The sequence below is a fragment of the Rhinolophus sinicus genome, chromosome 18, assembly GCF_057876585.1.
Source record: "Rhinolophus sinicus isolate RSI-liver-muscle chromosome 18, RSI-T2T, whole genome shotgun sequence".
In the NCBI taxonomy this organism is placed as follows: domain Eukaryota; kingdom Metazoa; phylum Chordata; class Mammalia; order Chiroptera; family Rhinolophidae; genus Rhinolophus; species Rhinolophus sinicus.
In genome coordinates this window covers 48,093,164-48,109,036 of record NC_142518.1, presented here as the reverse complement: position 1 = coordinate 48,109,036, position 15,873 = coordinate 48,093,164, and the positions used below count along the sequence as shown (strand labels likewise).

Sequence of the window (15,873 nt, the reverse complement as noted above, 5' to 3'; positions counted from 1 at the left end):
CCTGTCCTCCTGGAGTTTAAGCCTATTAGAAGAAAAAAGTTAATTAAATAAATGCTAAGAAAGAAAAGTAAAAAATACAATGCAAGTTTCTAATAGGATGACAAAACCTGGTCTGGGAGGGTTCTAGAAAGCTTCCTAAGGAAGTAAAGTTTGGGTTAGGATTTGAAAAATAGGTAGAAATTACCCAGATCTCTGCCTAAATGTCACCTCCTTGACAGGCCTTCCCTGATCAAAGGATCCAGAGTGGCCTCCCAGTCTTTGTCTTTTTACATCACTTTGCTTTATTCTCACCATAGTGTTTATCACTATCTTATATCTTCTTGTTATATTTTATTATTAGTTTATTTTCTCTCAACATGGTAGGGGATCAAAAATATTTGGTAAATTACATATGTGAGGAAGTGGGGAGTTCCTCCCAGGAAGACAGAAAAGCATGTATGAAGGTCTTGAGGTAGAAGGCAGTTGAAAGAAAGCCAATTTTTGGCTGGAGCACAGAAAGTAGAAACAGAGTCATCAAATGGGACTGGAGAAATGGACAGGGTCCAGTCCATTCAGAGTGTTGTAAGATCTACCCTAAGACCAGTAGAAAACCATTAAAGGGTTTAAAAGCCAAGGAATGACGTGAATTATGCTTTTGAAAAATACCTTATAATCCTAGTAACAGAGTAGAGAGAACAGATTGCAATGCAGATAAGTAAGGGTGACTCTGGGTATACTGTAGGAGTCAAGGGTAGGATGGGCCATGATGATAATTTGCATTTGTGTGACAGTGGTGGAAACAGAGGTGTGCTTAATAAATAAAAACAGGGCAGATGATAAATCGTAAGACATTACTGAGCTTGACTAGGTTTTGTTCCCCATGATCCAGTGACTACATCATATCCCAAGGCATATGACCAAAATATAAAGCCCTCTATTTAAAAGCCTCTTTTTCCCATTGTACACGGAAGTAGTTGTGTCATTAGAGTTTAACAAAAAAATTTTATTGTTTACTGGTGAGGAACTTGAGAAAGTATTTATATCAAATTGATTATTCAGCAGGAAATTTTGTTATAACAAAGCAATATTTTTTTTTTTTTTTGTAGTCACTAAGAAAAGAATTTTGGTAAACTTTCAGTTGTGACAGTATTTATTGTAATGGGATTTTACCTAGTCATCTTAACTCTTCACATTTTGAGCCAATCTGCTGTTATTTTTTAATAGGCTATATTTTTGTCTGTAACTGTAATATGGCAGGACACTCTATTCCATTTTTTATATAATGATTTGGAATAAAATGCACTTTTTAGGTGCAAAATATATGATCAGTTCTAGAAGCTCCTTAGATGTAATATGCTGATGTGTTCCTAAGTGAAATGCAACTTCAGGGTGTACTATATGCTTTTCTAAGACTTGGAGTCTGTTCTTAATTATGTATTCTCTAACCAGGAGTTAAGTAAAATCAATAATGATCTAAAATCAGGTGTCGGCAAACCTTTTCTTTAAGAGTCCAGATAGTAAATATTTTAGACTTTGCAGGCCACATGTGGTCTTTGTTGCATATTCTTTCTTTTTTTGTTTTTTTTTTTACAACCTTTTGAAAATGAAAAAAAACATTCTTAGCTCACAGGCTATGTGTGCAGAAATGTCTGGAAGCTGGATTTGCTTTGCAAACTCCTCATCTAAGATCTCTATATACTGATATTCACTGATTTATTAGAAGGGAAACATATAAGCAAAGCATTGGTTTTAAAACTTTTTTTCAGCAGCAAACCCATTTTTCAGATAGTATATAAAGTGCAGAACCACTGTACTTTGTTTGAATGTATCATGGGGCCTCCTAAAATACAGTTTGAATACCAGTAATAGAGAGTGCTTGATGAAGGACAATAAAGGTTTGTCTCTTATCACTGTGGCAGAATTGGGTGTTAATAACTGATTCTGTTTGTCACATTTTCTGTGGCCTTCTAAATATCAGAGTCCTAGTAATATGAATTCTGCTTCAGGGACCTGGTTAATGAGCTGTAACTGTTCTGGACTGTATTTTCAACACTTTTTCAGATCTTCTGTCTATTGAATACTTTATGAAGTCAGCACTTAAACATATAAGGAACTCTAACTTAACTATTTATTGTAGTGTCCATGTAGTAAGTGCTATTAAATTGGTGTGCATGAATTAATCTGATCCAGATTGATAGCACACCCTAGAGATCTCTTGACCAAATAAACCAGATACTTGGGGTTGCTTTTCATGTTTAATATTGATTTTTATCACAGGGACATGATGATGAAGTATTTGTTCTGGAAGCACATCCGTTTGATCAAAGGATCATACTTTCAGCGGGCCATGATGGGAACATTTTTATTTGGGACCTTGACCGGGGGACCAAAATTCGGAATTATTTTAACATGGTAAGGAAAATCTGTGCTTAGTTCGTATTAAAACAGACTTCTCTTATGTGGCAACTTCGTAATTAAAGTATACTTAGTGCCAAGAAACCTGTTGTGATCTGTGTTTAAATCGATATAATAGCAGAGAATGACTCAACACCTGAGAGTGCGGCCACTAGAAAATTTTGCCATTCAGGGGTGACCCTGTTATTGTCATGTTAGCATGTTCCAAATTCTGGTCTCCAGCTCTAAACTCTAGAAACTCAAATTTAATAAGCTTTTTGAGCTAACACTAACCAAACTCACATAAAGGTTAATGTTTGAACTATAATCCTAATTTATGAATCAAAGAATTGACTATTTTATCTGCCTCTGGTAAACCCCATATGGCTTAATTAGCAATCAGGAAGTTGTTTGGCAAACGTGGAATTGGAGATATGGATACTCTTAAGATATATTTCATACAAATCCTGGAAAAATCTGGTGAGCTATCTCTTCTCCCAGTAGAATATCCTCCTGTGGTGATGGGACTGCTTGCTTATATCTTCCAAACTTCGTGTCTCTCTCTGAAGAACAGATATAACTGTACATTTCTAAATTGTTGGCCTTTGAGCTCCTTTTTATAGGCTTATACAGATCCAGAGCTTTAATATTACCTGCTGTCTTTTGTTAATAAAATTGATTTGTGTGCTTTAATTTTAGGATGGTTATTTTAAGGTTTAATTGCATCACAATATAAGATGGGAAGATAATATTTTGACTTTGCTGAGGTAGCACTGTTGTCAATGTGGTTGTGTTTAGGTCTTTTTTATTCTCAGTCACTCATTTAGTACTTCTTGAAATATGTTATTGCTAGTAATGTTTGATACCACCCATTGTATTTTGATTCTCCATAATTTATTTCAGAGCTTTGCTATTCCATTAGGGTTCTGGCTACAGAAGCCAGAGTACATTGGAATGTTGGTGCATCACAGAATCCAATATATTAGCAAGCAGAAGCTATTACATACTTATTATTTGAAAATTACCTCTTAAGATGACTTAAAGTGACTCCTCTAAATTTTAGATTGAAGGCCAAGGCCATGGTGCAGTGTTTGATTGTAAATTTTCACCGGATGGAAACCATTTTGCCTGCACAGATTCTCATGGGCATTTGCTGCTTTTTGGTTTTGGATGTAGTAAATACTACGAAAAGGTTAGTACATTTAATTTTTGTTGTAAACTTCAATTTTGGATTGTATCATTTATGCAACCCAAAGTCTTCCAGTTAACAAGGGTTGTCATATATTAATAGATATAAAGTAATAAAATCATCTTTCTTGGTAAAAATTTTCATCACTGCTAGAACATAAGGCATGGCAGTTCATGTCACTATTAAGTTATATATAGGGTGATGTAGATAGAAAAATTCATTAGAAAATCCTTTCGCTTAGAACATATTCTCTATACTACCGTTTAGGTGTAATAGGACAATAACTTTACCAGGTAGTATCTTCTACGTACTAATAATAAATTAGGAATAAACAGCTGGTGATCGAATGTTTATTTTCTTGGCTACTTTACCTACTGTTGATCTTGTTAAAATACTTTAGTAATTAACTTAATTGGTTTCTTATATTTTATTAGCTGTGAATTTGGAATAGATTTTAGAATCTTGGAAGAGAACACAGAATCACCGAGTTCCGCTCAATACTTGTATCACCTTTGAGTGTCTTTATGCAATTGATATTTACCTGCCTCACCATTTATATTATACTCCATCTATCCTTATTTGAATAAAAATAAGCAAGAAAAATAGTTATAAAGGTTTATATGATTTTTGCAACTTAAATAAAAATACCTAGTTTTATTCACTCTCTTGTTGCTTTACTTCTTCCTAGCCTAATTTGAGAAACACAATATAGGGCCATAAAATAGGATTGTAGGGTTTTGTGGAGAAGAGGTAGGATTATGATCAGGTGATTCACTTTTTCCTAGAGGAAACATGACAACAGAGGAATATAAGAGGATGCAAAAGTTGTCTGATTTGAAAACTGCATGTGTTATAGGAATCAAAGTGCTTGTCTATAAATTCCCTGTGCACATTAAATACTGAAAATCTGTCATAAAGATTCCAGATCAGATGTTCTTCCACACGGATTATCGACCTCTTATCCGTGATGCCAACAACTATGTGTTAGATGAACAAACACAACAAGCTCCTCACCTCATGCCTCCCCCATTCTTGGTGGATGTTGATGGAAATCCTCATCCTACAAAATTCCAAAGGCTAGTACCAGGACGGGAACATTGTAAAGATGAACAACTCATACCACAACTGGGATATGTGGCTAATGGTATGTTGTCTCCCAAATGAAATTTAAAGCATTTTGCAAAATGTTATACTTGATGCTGTTCTCTTTATGATATATGCCCCCTGGTAAACTCTGTGGTAGATTATAATATATTTTACCTAATACTTGTATTAATTTTCTCATCTCACCTGGACACAGATAAGTGGATTAGGACAAACCAGCACATGTTCAAGAACAGAATGTGTTGACCTGCTTTCTTAGTGCCCTGAACATACATATGATCCTGCTGTTTATAGTATTGACTTCTAGTAATGATTAAATGTGTTAACTTTAATTTGTCAAGCTTTTACAATTGGTGAAATTCCACTGCTTATTGGTATTTTAACTTGAGAATCCATGGTTACTGGACTCCAGAAGAGGAAATTTCAAAAGCCACCAACTGGGAAGTGGCTATTTACCCGTCTGCATGTTTGAAATGCAAAATATATTGAGTTTTGGAGAGGGGGATTATAAGTGTTTAAATAACACTCAATCTTGGAGTATATTGAAGAAACAGTGATAAGTGTGATACATGATGGGAGGATAGTAGAATAAGACACTAAAATAAGCTATTCTCTATCAAAGCAATGCTTTAGATTGGCATATTTCCCTTATGTATACTTCCTCTTCCCACAACCCCCATCCCCCTGACACACACACACCAGAATACCTTCATATCTTGCAGATTTTCTTCCAGGTGTGAGCTAGTGAGTTACTGATTTGCAAATGGAATTTTATTTTCTTACTAGGGGATTTAGACTTGAACTGACCTTTATAGAGTGAAATGTAAATCCTTTTATGATCTTTCATAAAGATTTGTAAAACAATGAAATGGTGTTATGCATATGTTAACAGTTACTTTGATGATGTCATATTAAACAAGGGGGAAAGCGTGAATATTAAGTAGGAGTTAAAACTAAAAACATCTGAAGAAAAAAATCTGTAACTCATCACACTTGATTTCCTGTAAGACCTGATCACTTGCCTACTCAGTTAGATACCATTTAATCTGACTAGAGGATAAGATGAAAAACAGGTCTAAGATGTAGTTAAGAATGAAAAAAAAATCATAGAAATAAAATTTTTGTTCAGAAGTAATCACTGAATTTCAGTGTATTATAAGAGATACAATATCTGAAAGACCATAGTTTTATTTCTTTCAGAAGGAAATTCTCATGAAAGGAAGATGCAAAACATTTTAGGTATCTGGTTGAACTTGTTTAAACCTTACTCAAATCTCTACTCCCAGCTTTTAGCTTGGAATATTCCATGGAGAGAATTCATTTTTAAATTAATAATTTAATAATTATTCTTTAAGATGAGTAGGCCCTCTTAATAATGTCTAATTTGGGGATACTGAGTAAGTCAAACACACAAGCTGACATACCAAAATTTTTTAAAGTTCGTTTTAAAATATTTTGTTTGGTACGTGTTGGATTTTCATTTTAATTCTGTTTTTTATTATTTGTCCAGAAATGTATATATTAAGCTTATTTGTACTGTCTTTAGGGTATACTAAAATGTAAGTAACTTAGAGGCTTTTTATCTTTGGTGTCATTAAGGTGATGGTGAGGTGGTAGAACAGGTAATTGGGCAACATGCCAATGACCAAGATGAGAGCATTCTTGATGGAATAATCAGGGAGCTACAGAGAGAACAAGATCTGAGACTAATTAACGAAGGAGATGTTCCACATTTTGCAATTAATAGACCATATTCTGCTAATGGTGGTAAGTATGTATATATTTGTAGTAGGGTATGATAAATGTACTTTTATTATTTTGGGGTTGTTTTTGTTTTGATTTGTTTCTGATGATATTAAAATTTTTTAAAATTTATTTTTCAGTTACAGAAAAACAACATTTTTATTAATTTGCAATTGTGATATCAGATATACCACACTGCCATAATCTCATTATCATTTGTGGTTAAAATGACTTAGCATCTTCTAAGAAATACAGATTCTTTATTTTAATACACAATAGTACCCTCCTTATCTGCCTGGGATACGTTCTGAGTTCCCGAGTGGATGCCTGAAACCATGGATACTGCCAAACCTCATATACACTGTGTTTTTTCCTATACGTATATATGATAAAATTTAATTTATAAATTAGGCACAGTAAGAGATTAATAACAATAACTAATAATAGAATGGAACAATTATAACAATATACTGTAATAAAACTTACATAAATGTGGTCTCTCTCTCGCTTTCTGATAACTGATCTAATAAACACAACAGCTTCTAAGTGAGTAACTGGTGGGGAGTATATACAGCATGGATACACTAGACAAAGCAATGATTCATGTCCCAGGGGAACAGAGTGGTATGGTTCAAGATTTCATCATGCTACTCAGAATGGCACACAATTCAAAACTTATGAATTGTTAATTTCTGGAATTTTCCATTTAATATTTTCAGACCGTGGTTGACCATGGGTAACTGGAACCACAGATAAGAGAGAATTACTACTATACTAGATTTCTTTGGATACATTTGAAATGCCGTTTAGTCAGAGGGATCCCATTTAGTTCTATTTGCAATATTCATTTATTTTTTAGTTTTTCCTGATGCTTATTTTAACAGTTGAATGTTTCAGTTTCCATTTTTGTTTTATTTGAAAATACAATGAAAATAAATTAACAGGGCCCTTTGAGAGGATTAGAAAGAAAAGTAAAATTTTTATTACTTTTTCCCCCCTTTCATTGCTTATCAATTTAGAAAATGAAATTTTGATAGTTAATTTTTTTTGGTTTACACTTTTTCTCTTACTATTTTTGAAACCAAATCCGTTTTTTTTTAAGATTCCACATATAAATGAAACTATGCAGTATTTGTCTTTCTCTGACTTATTTCACTTAGTGTAATACACTCTAGATCCATCCATGTTGTCACACATGGCAAGATTTCTTTCTTTTTTACAGTTGTGTAATATTCTATTACATGTGTACACCACATCTTTTTTATCCATTCATCTATCAGCGGACACCTAGGTTGCTTCAATGTTTTGGCTATTGTGAATAATGCTGCAGTGAACATAGGGGTGCACATATCTTTTCAAATTATTTTCATATTCTTTGGATAAATACCCAGAAGTGGAATTGCTGGGTCCACTTTTAGTTTTTTGAGGAATCTCCATACTGCCTTCCATAGTGGCTGTACCCAGTTTGCAGTCCCACCAATAGTTCATAGAGATTCCCTTTTCTCTACATCCTGGCCAACACATTATTTGTTGACTTTTTAATAATAGCCATTCTGATTAGTGTGAAGTGGTGTCTCACTGTGATTTTGATTTGCATTTCCCTGATGATTAGTGATGTTGAGCATCTTTTCATATGTCTGTTGGCCATCTGTGTATCTTCTTTGGACAAGTGTCTTGTCATGTCATTTTGCTCATTTTTCAATCAGATTTTTTGTTTGTTATTGAACTGTAAGAGTTTCTTATATATTTTACATATCAACCCCTTCTTGGATACATCACTGGTGAATATCTTCTCCCATTCAGTATGTTGTCTTTTTGTTTTGTTGATAGTTTCTTTTGCTGTGCAGAAACTTTAGTTTTATGTAGTCCCATTTGTTTATTTTTGCTTTTGTTTTCCTTGCTCAAGCACACATATCCAAAAAGATATTACTCAGACTAATGTCAAATAGTTTACTCCCTATGTTTTCTTCTAAAATAACAAAATAGACAGCCAAAACAAAACAAAACTAGACTCACAGAAACAGAGTCCAAAGGGATTATTACCAGAATGGAGGGGTGGGCAAAAAAGGGAAGGAATTTAGTCAATAATATTATGCTATGTTTACACAGTGACAGGTGATTCCTAAAATTAGTGGGGTGATCACATTGTAAGGTATAAAAATGTCAAATCAGGTGACAATATTGTACACCTGAAACTAACATAACAATATAAGATTGTATACCAACTATACTTCAATAAAAATAAGTTTAAAAAAGAATCATTTTGGTGGTCTAAATAAAGCTAGAACTTTGATGAAAAAGGTGCTTTCTGAGCTAGTACTAATAAACATTTGTGAATGTACCAAATCAGGTTAAATATGCTTTTTTTGTATTTGCTGAGCATTTAGTAGGTGACAGAAGTGAAAGTGCTTTGAAAAACACTGAAAGAGCTATAGAAACTTTAAGCATTTATTGAGTACCTGCTTTATTCATAACACTATAAAAACCATAAATGGGGTACAGAAAATGTAGAACAAAGGTATAACAATATTGTCTAGCAGTACTATCTTTGAATCTCCTATTTTACTTAAAGCTTAGATATGGAAAAGTTTGGTGCCTTTGCTCAGAAAGTGGTATGTTTTTTTGTTTGTTTTAGCTCTGAGAAGTCCAAATATGGACCTATCTTCTCCAAATATTGGGCTCCGACGTAGTGGTCAAATTGAAGGTGTCCGACAAATTCATAACAATGCTCTTAGGAGCCAGATGGCCACTGAACGAGATCTCATGGCATGGAGCAGAAGAGTGGTGGTCAATGAACTCAATCATGGGGTTAGTAGGTGAGTCAATAAGGTAACAGCCATAAGAAAATTGAGAGCTTCATAAAAAGCTAATAACTAAGGTGTTTTTTTTTAATCCAGCTAATTTGTGCTTTAGTTTTTACACCTTATTTCAGTTAGTTCATTCTATAACAACTATTTATTGAATGTCTTCAACTTGCTTACCTTTGTATTAAATAGTTTGAGGAATATTGGAAAATTAAAATCGTGATCTCTGTCTTCCATGGGTTTATCATCTTAAGTTAGAAGATAAGAATACAAATACTATTAAGTAAAAATATGAAGCCATATGTGAATAAATATGCCAGTGATATATGAATCCAAAATTCAACAGTGGTTCTGATATTTGAGCAGTTTGGGAGTGCAATATAGATAATAGTAGACTCCAGTGCTTAGGATATATTTGTAAATGTCGTTTAAGTAAAATTCCTTGTAGGATGAAAGGATTTCGTTAGGATGAATTTCAAACTTAGAATCCCTATCTTTATTTGTAGACGCTAACATCTGCTTTAACATCAACTCCAGATAGTCCACAGCAACTGGAAATAGATTTTAAAAAGAGAAAAGGACATTGACGGAGAACACATAAAATCCATTTTAATCATGTTATCTCCCTAACCAAGGTTTTACCAGCTCAGCCAACAAGTAGCAAAATTAATTTGGTTTCACCTTTTCTTTCTTCAGCAGTAATAAAAATAAATAAAAGGAGACATAACTAATTTGTGAACTGAATGCTACCCTCTGGCAATAGAGCAATTTGAAGTAATTTTTTGGTCAAAATGCTAAAACTAGACTTGAAAGCAGGGACTCAAATAGATACTTGTATGACAGTGTTCACTGCGTCATTTATTCACAGTAGCCGAACAGTAGAAGCAACTCAAATGTCTGTCAACAGATGAATGGATAAACAAAATGTAATATTATATATACAGTGGAATATTGTTCAGCCATAAAAAGGAATGAAGTTCCGATACCTGCTACAACATGAATAATACCACAAAACATGCTAATTAAAATAAATTACACACAAAAGGACAAATGCAATATGATTCCACTTATATGAAATATCAAGAATAGGCAAATTCAGAGACAGGAAGTAGATTAGAGGTTAACAGGTCCTGGTGGAAGGAGAAATAGAAAGTTACTGCTTAATGGTTACACAGTTTATGTTTAGAGTGATGAAAATATTTTTAAAATAGTGATGGTTGCACAACATTGTAAATCTCATTAACACCACTGAATTGTATACCCCAAAATGGTTAAAATGGCAAATTTTACATTTAAAAGTATTTGTGTTATCAGATTAAGCTATCGGCTTGCTTTTTGATTTTGTTACTTTGACTTTTGATTTGTTATTAGGATTCAGGAAGAATGTAGAACTGCGAAAGGTGACATAGAAATCAGTCTCTATACAGTTGAAAAGAAGAAAAAGCCATCTTATGCTACCCAAAGGGTGAGTTTAATTTGGAATACCCTATTTGCAAATGTTTGCAGATACCAGGTTTCTGAAAGGTCACTATTATGTATTAAGGGACTATTTAGATAAGTGTTTGCATATAGGGAACCCGTTTCACTAATAAGAGTGTAAAACAAATGCTCAGGCCAGAGGTTGGCAAACTACTGCCCATGGGCTATATCTGCTCTATTGCCTATTCCTATTAATAAAGTTTTATTGGAATCCATGCACACTTATTCATTTACATATTGTCTATGGCTGCTTTCACACTCTACAGAGTCGAGTATTTGTAACAGAGATCATATGACCTCCAAAGCCAAAAATATTTACACTCTGGGCCTTTACAGAAAAAGTTTGCTGACACAAACCCTAGGCACACTCCTGGCCTACCTAATCATACAGGGGCAAAATCTGATCTATACATTGGGAAGATGCATATTCCCAGTATAAATTGCTAAGCAGGGAGTAAGATTCCTATACTCCACTAGGAACATGGTAAGCCCCTTACTAGTACTCTGAGGTAGAAAAACTGGTGGCATAAGAAAGTTCAGTTCTGACCCTGGATCTAACTATAACTCCTAAAGAGTGTGATAACTTGGAAAGTCTACAATGGTTTTAATTGTATTAAAAAAAACATAGGTAGTGGACACTGAATTTTAAATATTTTTTTTTCAGTATTGATAACTACAGTTTTAGGTAATTATCATATGAATATCTCCAAATAGTCTTGGGTCATTTTGATGCCCAATTTCTTTTTTTAATTAGTTTCAGGTGTACAAAACAACCTACTAGTTATTAGGTTGGTGCAAAAGTAATTGCGATTTTTGCAATTGTTTTTAAACTTTTAAACCACAATTACTTTTGCACTAACCTAATAGACATTTACACCCCTCACAAAGTGATAACCTCTCCAGTCTGCTACCCCTCTGACATCGTATGTAGCTGTTACAATACCATTGACTGTATTCCTTATGCTGTACTTTATATCCTGTGACTATATATGTGTGTGTGTGTGTGTGTGTGTGTGTGTGTGTGTATAATTGTAGTTGACATTCAGTATTATTGTACTTAAGCTTCAGGTGTATAGCACGGTGGTCAGGCATGAAGTGATCCTTCATGACACAGTCTATGAAGTGATCCCCCTGATATTCTTAATTTTTGTTGAGATTTCATTAGCTTGTTTGATGTTCTTTGGTAAGGTCATTTTCTTAGAGATTCTGAATGACTCAGATTCGTGATTTATATTCTTTTTTCTTGCTAAGCTGATTTATTAAATATCAGACTTGTCTGAGACTAATAAATAGGGTAGTTGGGTCTATAAAACATTTTTATTTATAGAAAGTGAGAAACATTTACATGTAAGATAAGAAACTGGTCATAGAGACTGATTTATAAGACATTTAAACTTGTGTACTTACTCCTGATGACATATTGGAGTTGTTGCTCTGACTTGGTATATCAGTAATAATATTTTATATTTGTAATGGTTAGAATAAAATCATTTTCACTTTACATTTTAGTTGTTAAAAATTAAATATTTATTTTGACCTTACTAAATGTAGTTTTTTATAGAATTAAAGAAGCTCAATTAGATTAAAAATTATATGTACATAGATGTGACATAGATATCTTCATCCTGTAATAAATTGTGAATCATATGTGTATGTGTAATTCTTAGTTTGTGTAAATTCTGATTCGGCAAATTCTTGCAGCCCAGACTTGCAGGACTGTTCTTAATTTGTTTACATAGTTTTCAAAATAGGAAAGTAATCAATATTAATGAAAGGTGAGTTAAATATATATAAATCTGGTTATATCTTGTGTTTTTTTCTTGGGAATTTATTCTTATCTCTTAACCTCCACCCCGACCCCACCCTTGCTCAATTGATTTGCTTTATATATGGCCATTTATGTATGTTCACTGAGCCTTTGATTTTTTAAAGCTTGTTTTCTTGCTATTTTACAGAATGATTATCAGCCTAGCTGTGGACGGTCTTTACGAAGGACGCAACGTAAGCGTCAGCATACTTACCAAACACGGTCTAACATAGAGCATAATTCACAAGCACCATGTCAAAATTCACATGCACAGGAAGACTCAGACAGCTCCTCAGAGGTTAGATATCTGATATGATTTACTCAACGTAACTTTTTTGTTTCCCAGTTTAGTATCATTACATTGGGTTTACTTTTAAGGTCACTTCTTTAATAGAAAATTATTTTAATGATTTTCTTACGAGAGGATAATTAATTAATAAGGCATTTAATAGGCACATTTGAGGATTATTGAATTCCTTTAGCTATCTTTTCTGATTTGTTCCTAAGATATTATCTTGGTTCAGGGTATCAAACATGCCAGCCAAGGTTTGGCTTTGGGACAGTGAGAAGAAGGTGAGAGGAAATCTGCCTAGAAATGAAAAGAAGTGGAATATAAACAGGGATAACTAGTTATACAGTCCCAAAACTGATTGACTGTCATCAGCACAATACGCACGTTTTCTGTTGTTGTTGTTGACTTTAGCAGTCATGGAGATTACTGAGTGATGATTTTTCTCAGACCTACCTTTTTCATGGTAATGGAATAAAGAGAGAATGTAGCAGGTATTTCTTCATGTTCTTCTTCAGTCCTTTCCTTTTATTCTCTTAACAACTGTAGTTGGTTAGTAAATAATGAAGGTTTAATTATACATTGACAATGTGTGGTACCCCATTTTTCTCCCACTATTCACAGTTTTTTCACTCTTACTAATGATGTCCCTACTATCCCCCACCAATGAAAATCTTGATCTGAAAAGAATAATCACATTGTTAGGAATTGATGTTTACCTTTTTAATGAAATAATGTTGTTATGCTTATGTTTTAAGGAAGAATCCTAATCTTAATAAATATTTATACTTAAGTGAGTTTTCTAAACTGGAAATTGTGTACACAAGGGTTATCCATTCATTCCACTTTGGTATGTTAGAAATTTTACGTAATAAAAAGATATTAATTTTCTATGGAGAGTAATTATATGAACTTGGTGAAGGTATATATTCTTTTTAAAAACTGTTTTAACATATAAGAGGGTTATGTTTGGGAGTCTTTAAGGAGTCTATTCATTCTTTGAAATAATGAAAGATGTCTCATATCAATAAGATAAATACAAAAATATTAATAACCATATATCTCAATTGCTGGCTCTGTGTTTCAGGAAGATGAAACAGTTGGCACAAGTGATGCTTCTGTAGAGGATCCTGTTATTGAATGGCAAAGTGAAAGTTCCTCCAGGTAGTTAATAGTTTTGATTTGGTCAAAATTATTTGACAGTTTGAATACGTAATTATGTTCTTGTAGGAATTTGGTAAGGCCAAAGTTAAAATAGTATTTTATAGTGGAAAGAGAACTGAATTGGAAGCCTAGAGACCTGCTGTTTTATCTTGGCTCTGGCAGTATCTTTTAGGGCATGTCAGTGTGGGCTTTAGTTCCCTCAGCTATAAAATAAGATCTTTTGGAAATCCAAGATTCTGCATCTTGGCAGGCTATATGTATTTATTTCCGTTTTATAACTACGTTTAACCTTCTCCAGTGAAAAGGAGCATTTTTATTTAAAGAAGCTTTTGTGATTTATACAGGAATTTTGAATTGTAAATTCTGTTATGGGAAACTAAGATTTATACTTTAGAAACATTTCACTAAAATCACTTAGGTGATGATCAAAATTCTATATTGATATTTTTTTCTCTTCAGTTAGGACATAATCGATCCATGTCGTTTATAATGCTTTTTGATTATAAAATGCTCATCTTCCAATTCTGAGGCAAAACTGTTTTTTTCTAAACGTTCTTATTCATAATTTTGATTTATTTACAGTGATTCATCAAGTGAATATTCTGATTGGACAGCAGATGCTGGAATAAATTTGCAACCTCCAAAAAGACAAACCAGACAGGCAACACGGAAAATATGCAGCAGCTCTGAGGAGGAGAATTTGAAGTCACTAGAAGAAAGGCAAAAGAAACCTAAACAGACTAGAAAGAAGGTTTGTAAGTTTAGAGGGTGTTTTTGTTGTATTTTTTTGTTTTTGCCTTTGATACTTGAGTATTAAATAGTAATAGTTGACTTTTCTCTAAAAATAACATTCCATCTGAGAAACTAAGTGAAATTGTTTAAAATGTAAAGAAACTTTGAAATTTTTCTATTCTCGAAAGTAGAGCCTAGACCATCTTATTATTTTCATTGTTATTAAATTAAAATGTGTTCACAATTGTTTGTTAAAATGTAGTAGAGTTTTAAATAATAAGCCACTATAGTATAAAAGTATTGTCATGTCACCAGTCATAATTTTCTATACATTTTTGACTTGTAAAATGGAAGGGTATGATAAATGCTGTAGGGCTCTTCTTCCATTTTTTTATATAGTTTTATTTGACTCCAATGATGGTTTCTTTTTCTCACTATAATTTCATTTAGGTGAAGTAAAGACTTAATCCATGTAGTTCTTTGAATATTAATTTAAAAAATTATTATGTATGCATTCTGTAGCCTGTTGCTTTAGTGGACAGAATTAGCTTTTTGATTGTCACCATTTTGTTGGCAAAAAGTTACTGTGTTACTTGTATTTGAATTCATGTGGTATTCTAGGGACATAAAGAGTAAAATATGTAATTTTAGGTAGTATATAGTGCCATATTTTCTGTCAGCCAAAATTGAGCAACATGTTAAGAACTCACTTGATTATTTTACTAATGCAAGTTGTACATAATTGGTAAAGGAAAATGTTTAAAATTTGTATATTTTAGGTTTTATTATAATCTAATGTTATTAACATTCTCTAGTACCTGTTATTTTGATACTACTGTTCATATATTTATTGTTTATATATTTTTGAACTATATTTTAGAAAGGAGGACTGGTTTCTATGGCAGGTGAGCCCAACGAAGAATGGTTTGCCCCTCAGTGGATCTTGGATACTATTCCACGACGTTCCCCATTTGTCCCACAAATGGGAGATGAGGTAATTGTTACATGTTATAACCCCTTTCTGTTAGAACCTCAAGAGCACTCACTTTATTAGCTTTAGGGCATTTAGATTCTCAATTCTATTATAGTTATATGTACACATAATTATAGCTGCTCTGCTCAATTATGTAGTTCTTGTAGACAGTGACTGAATCTTATTAATCTTTGCATCCTTTGTTGGGCCTGGCTC

The 15,873-nt window shown here is 33.1% G+C and overlaps 1 protein-coding gene and 1 long non-coding RNA gene across 3 annotated transcripts in view; one reads left to right on the top strand and one right to left on the bottom strand.

The window, feature by feature from the left end:
- LOC148754620 (uncharacterized) overlaps window positions 1-15,873 on the bottom strand; it is a 102,090-nt gene that overhangs the window by 7,014 nt on the left and 79,203 nt on the right. The window lies entirely within an intron of this gene.
- Window positions 1-15,873, top strand: part of BRWD3 (bromodomain and WD repeat domain containing 3) — a 105,834-nt gene that overhangs the window by 58,505 nt on the left and 31,456 nt on the right. For both annotated transcript variants that reach the window (XM_074324122.2, XM_019717548.3), the window contains exons 15-24: window positions 2,257-2,391; window positions 3,437-3,565; window positions 4,481-4,706; window positions 6,266-6,433; window positions 9,045-9,225; window positions 10,585-10,678; window positions 12,648-12,797; window positions 13,876-13,952; window positions 14,535-14,703; window positions 15,565-15,678. In XM_074324122.2, the coding sequence (XP_074180223.1) occupies window positions 2,257-2,391; window positions 3,437-3,565; window positions 4,481-4,706; window positions 6,266-6,433; window positions 9,045-9,225; window positions 10,585-10,678; window positions 12,648-12,797; window positions 13,876-13,952; window positions 14,535-14,703; window positions 15,565-15,678 (1,443 nt within the window). The remainder of the gene's footprint in view (window positions 1-2,256; window positions 2,392-3,436; window positions 3,566-4,480; window positions 4,707-6,265; window positions 6,434-9,044; window positions 9,226-10,584; window positions 10,679-12,647; window positions 12,798-13,875; window positions 13,953-14,534; window positions 14,704-15,564; window positions 15,679-15,873) is intronic.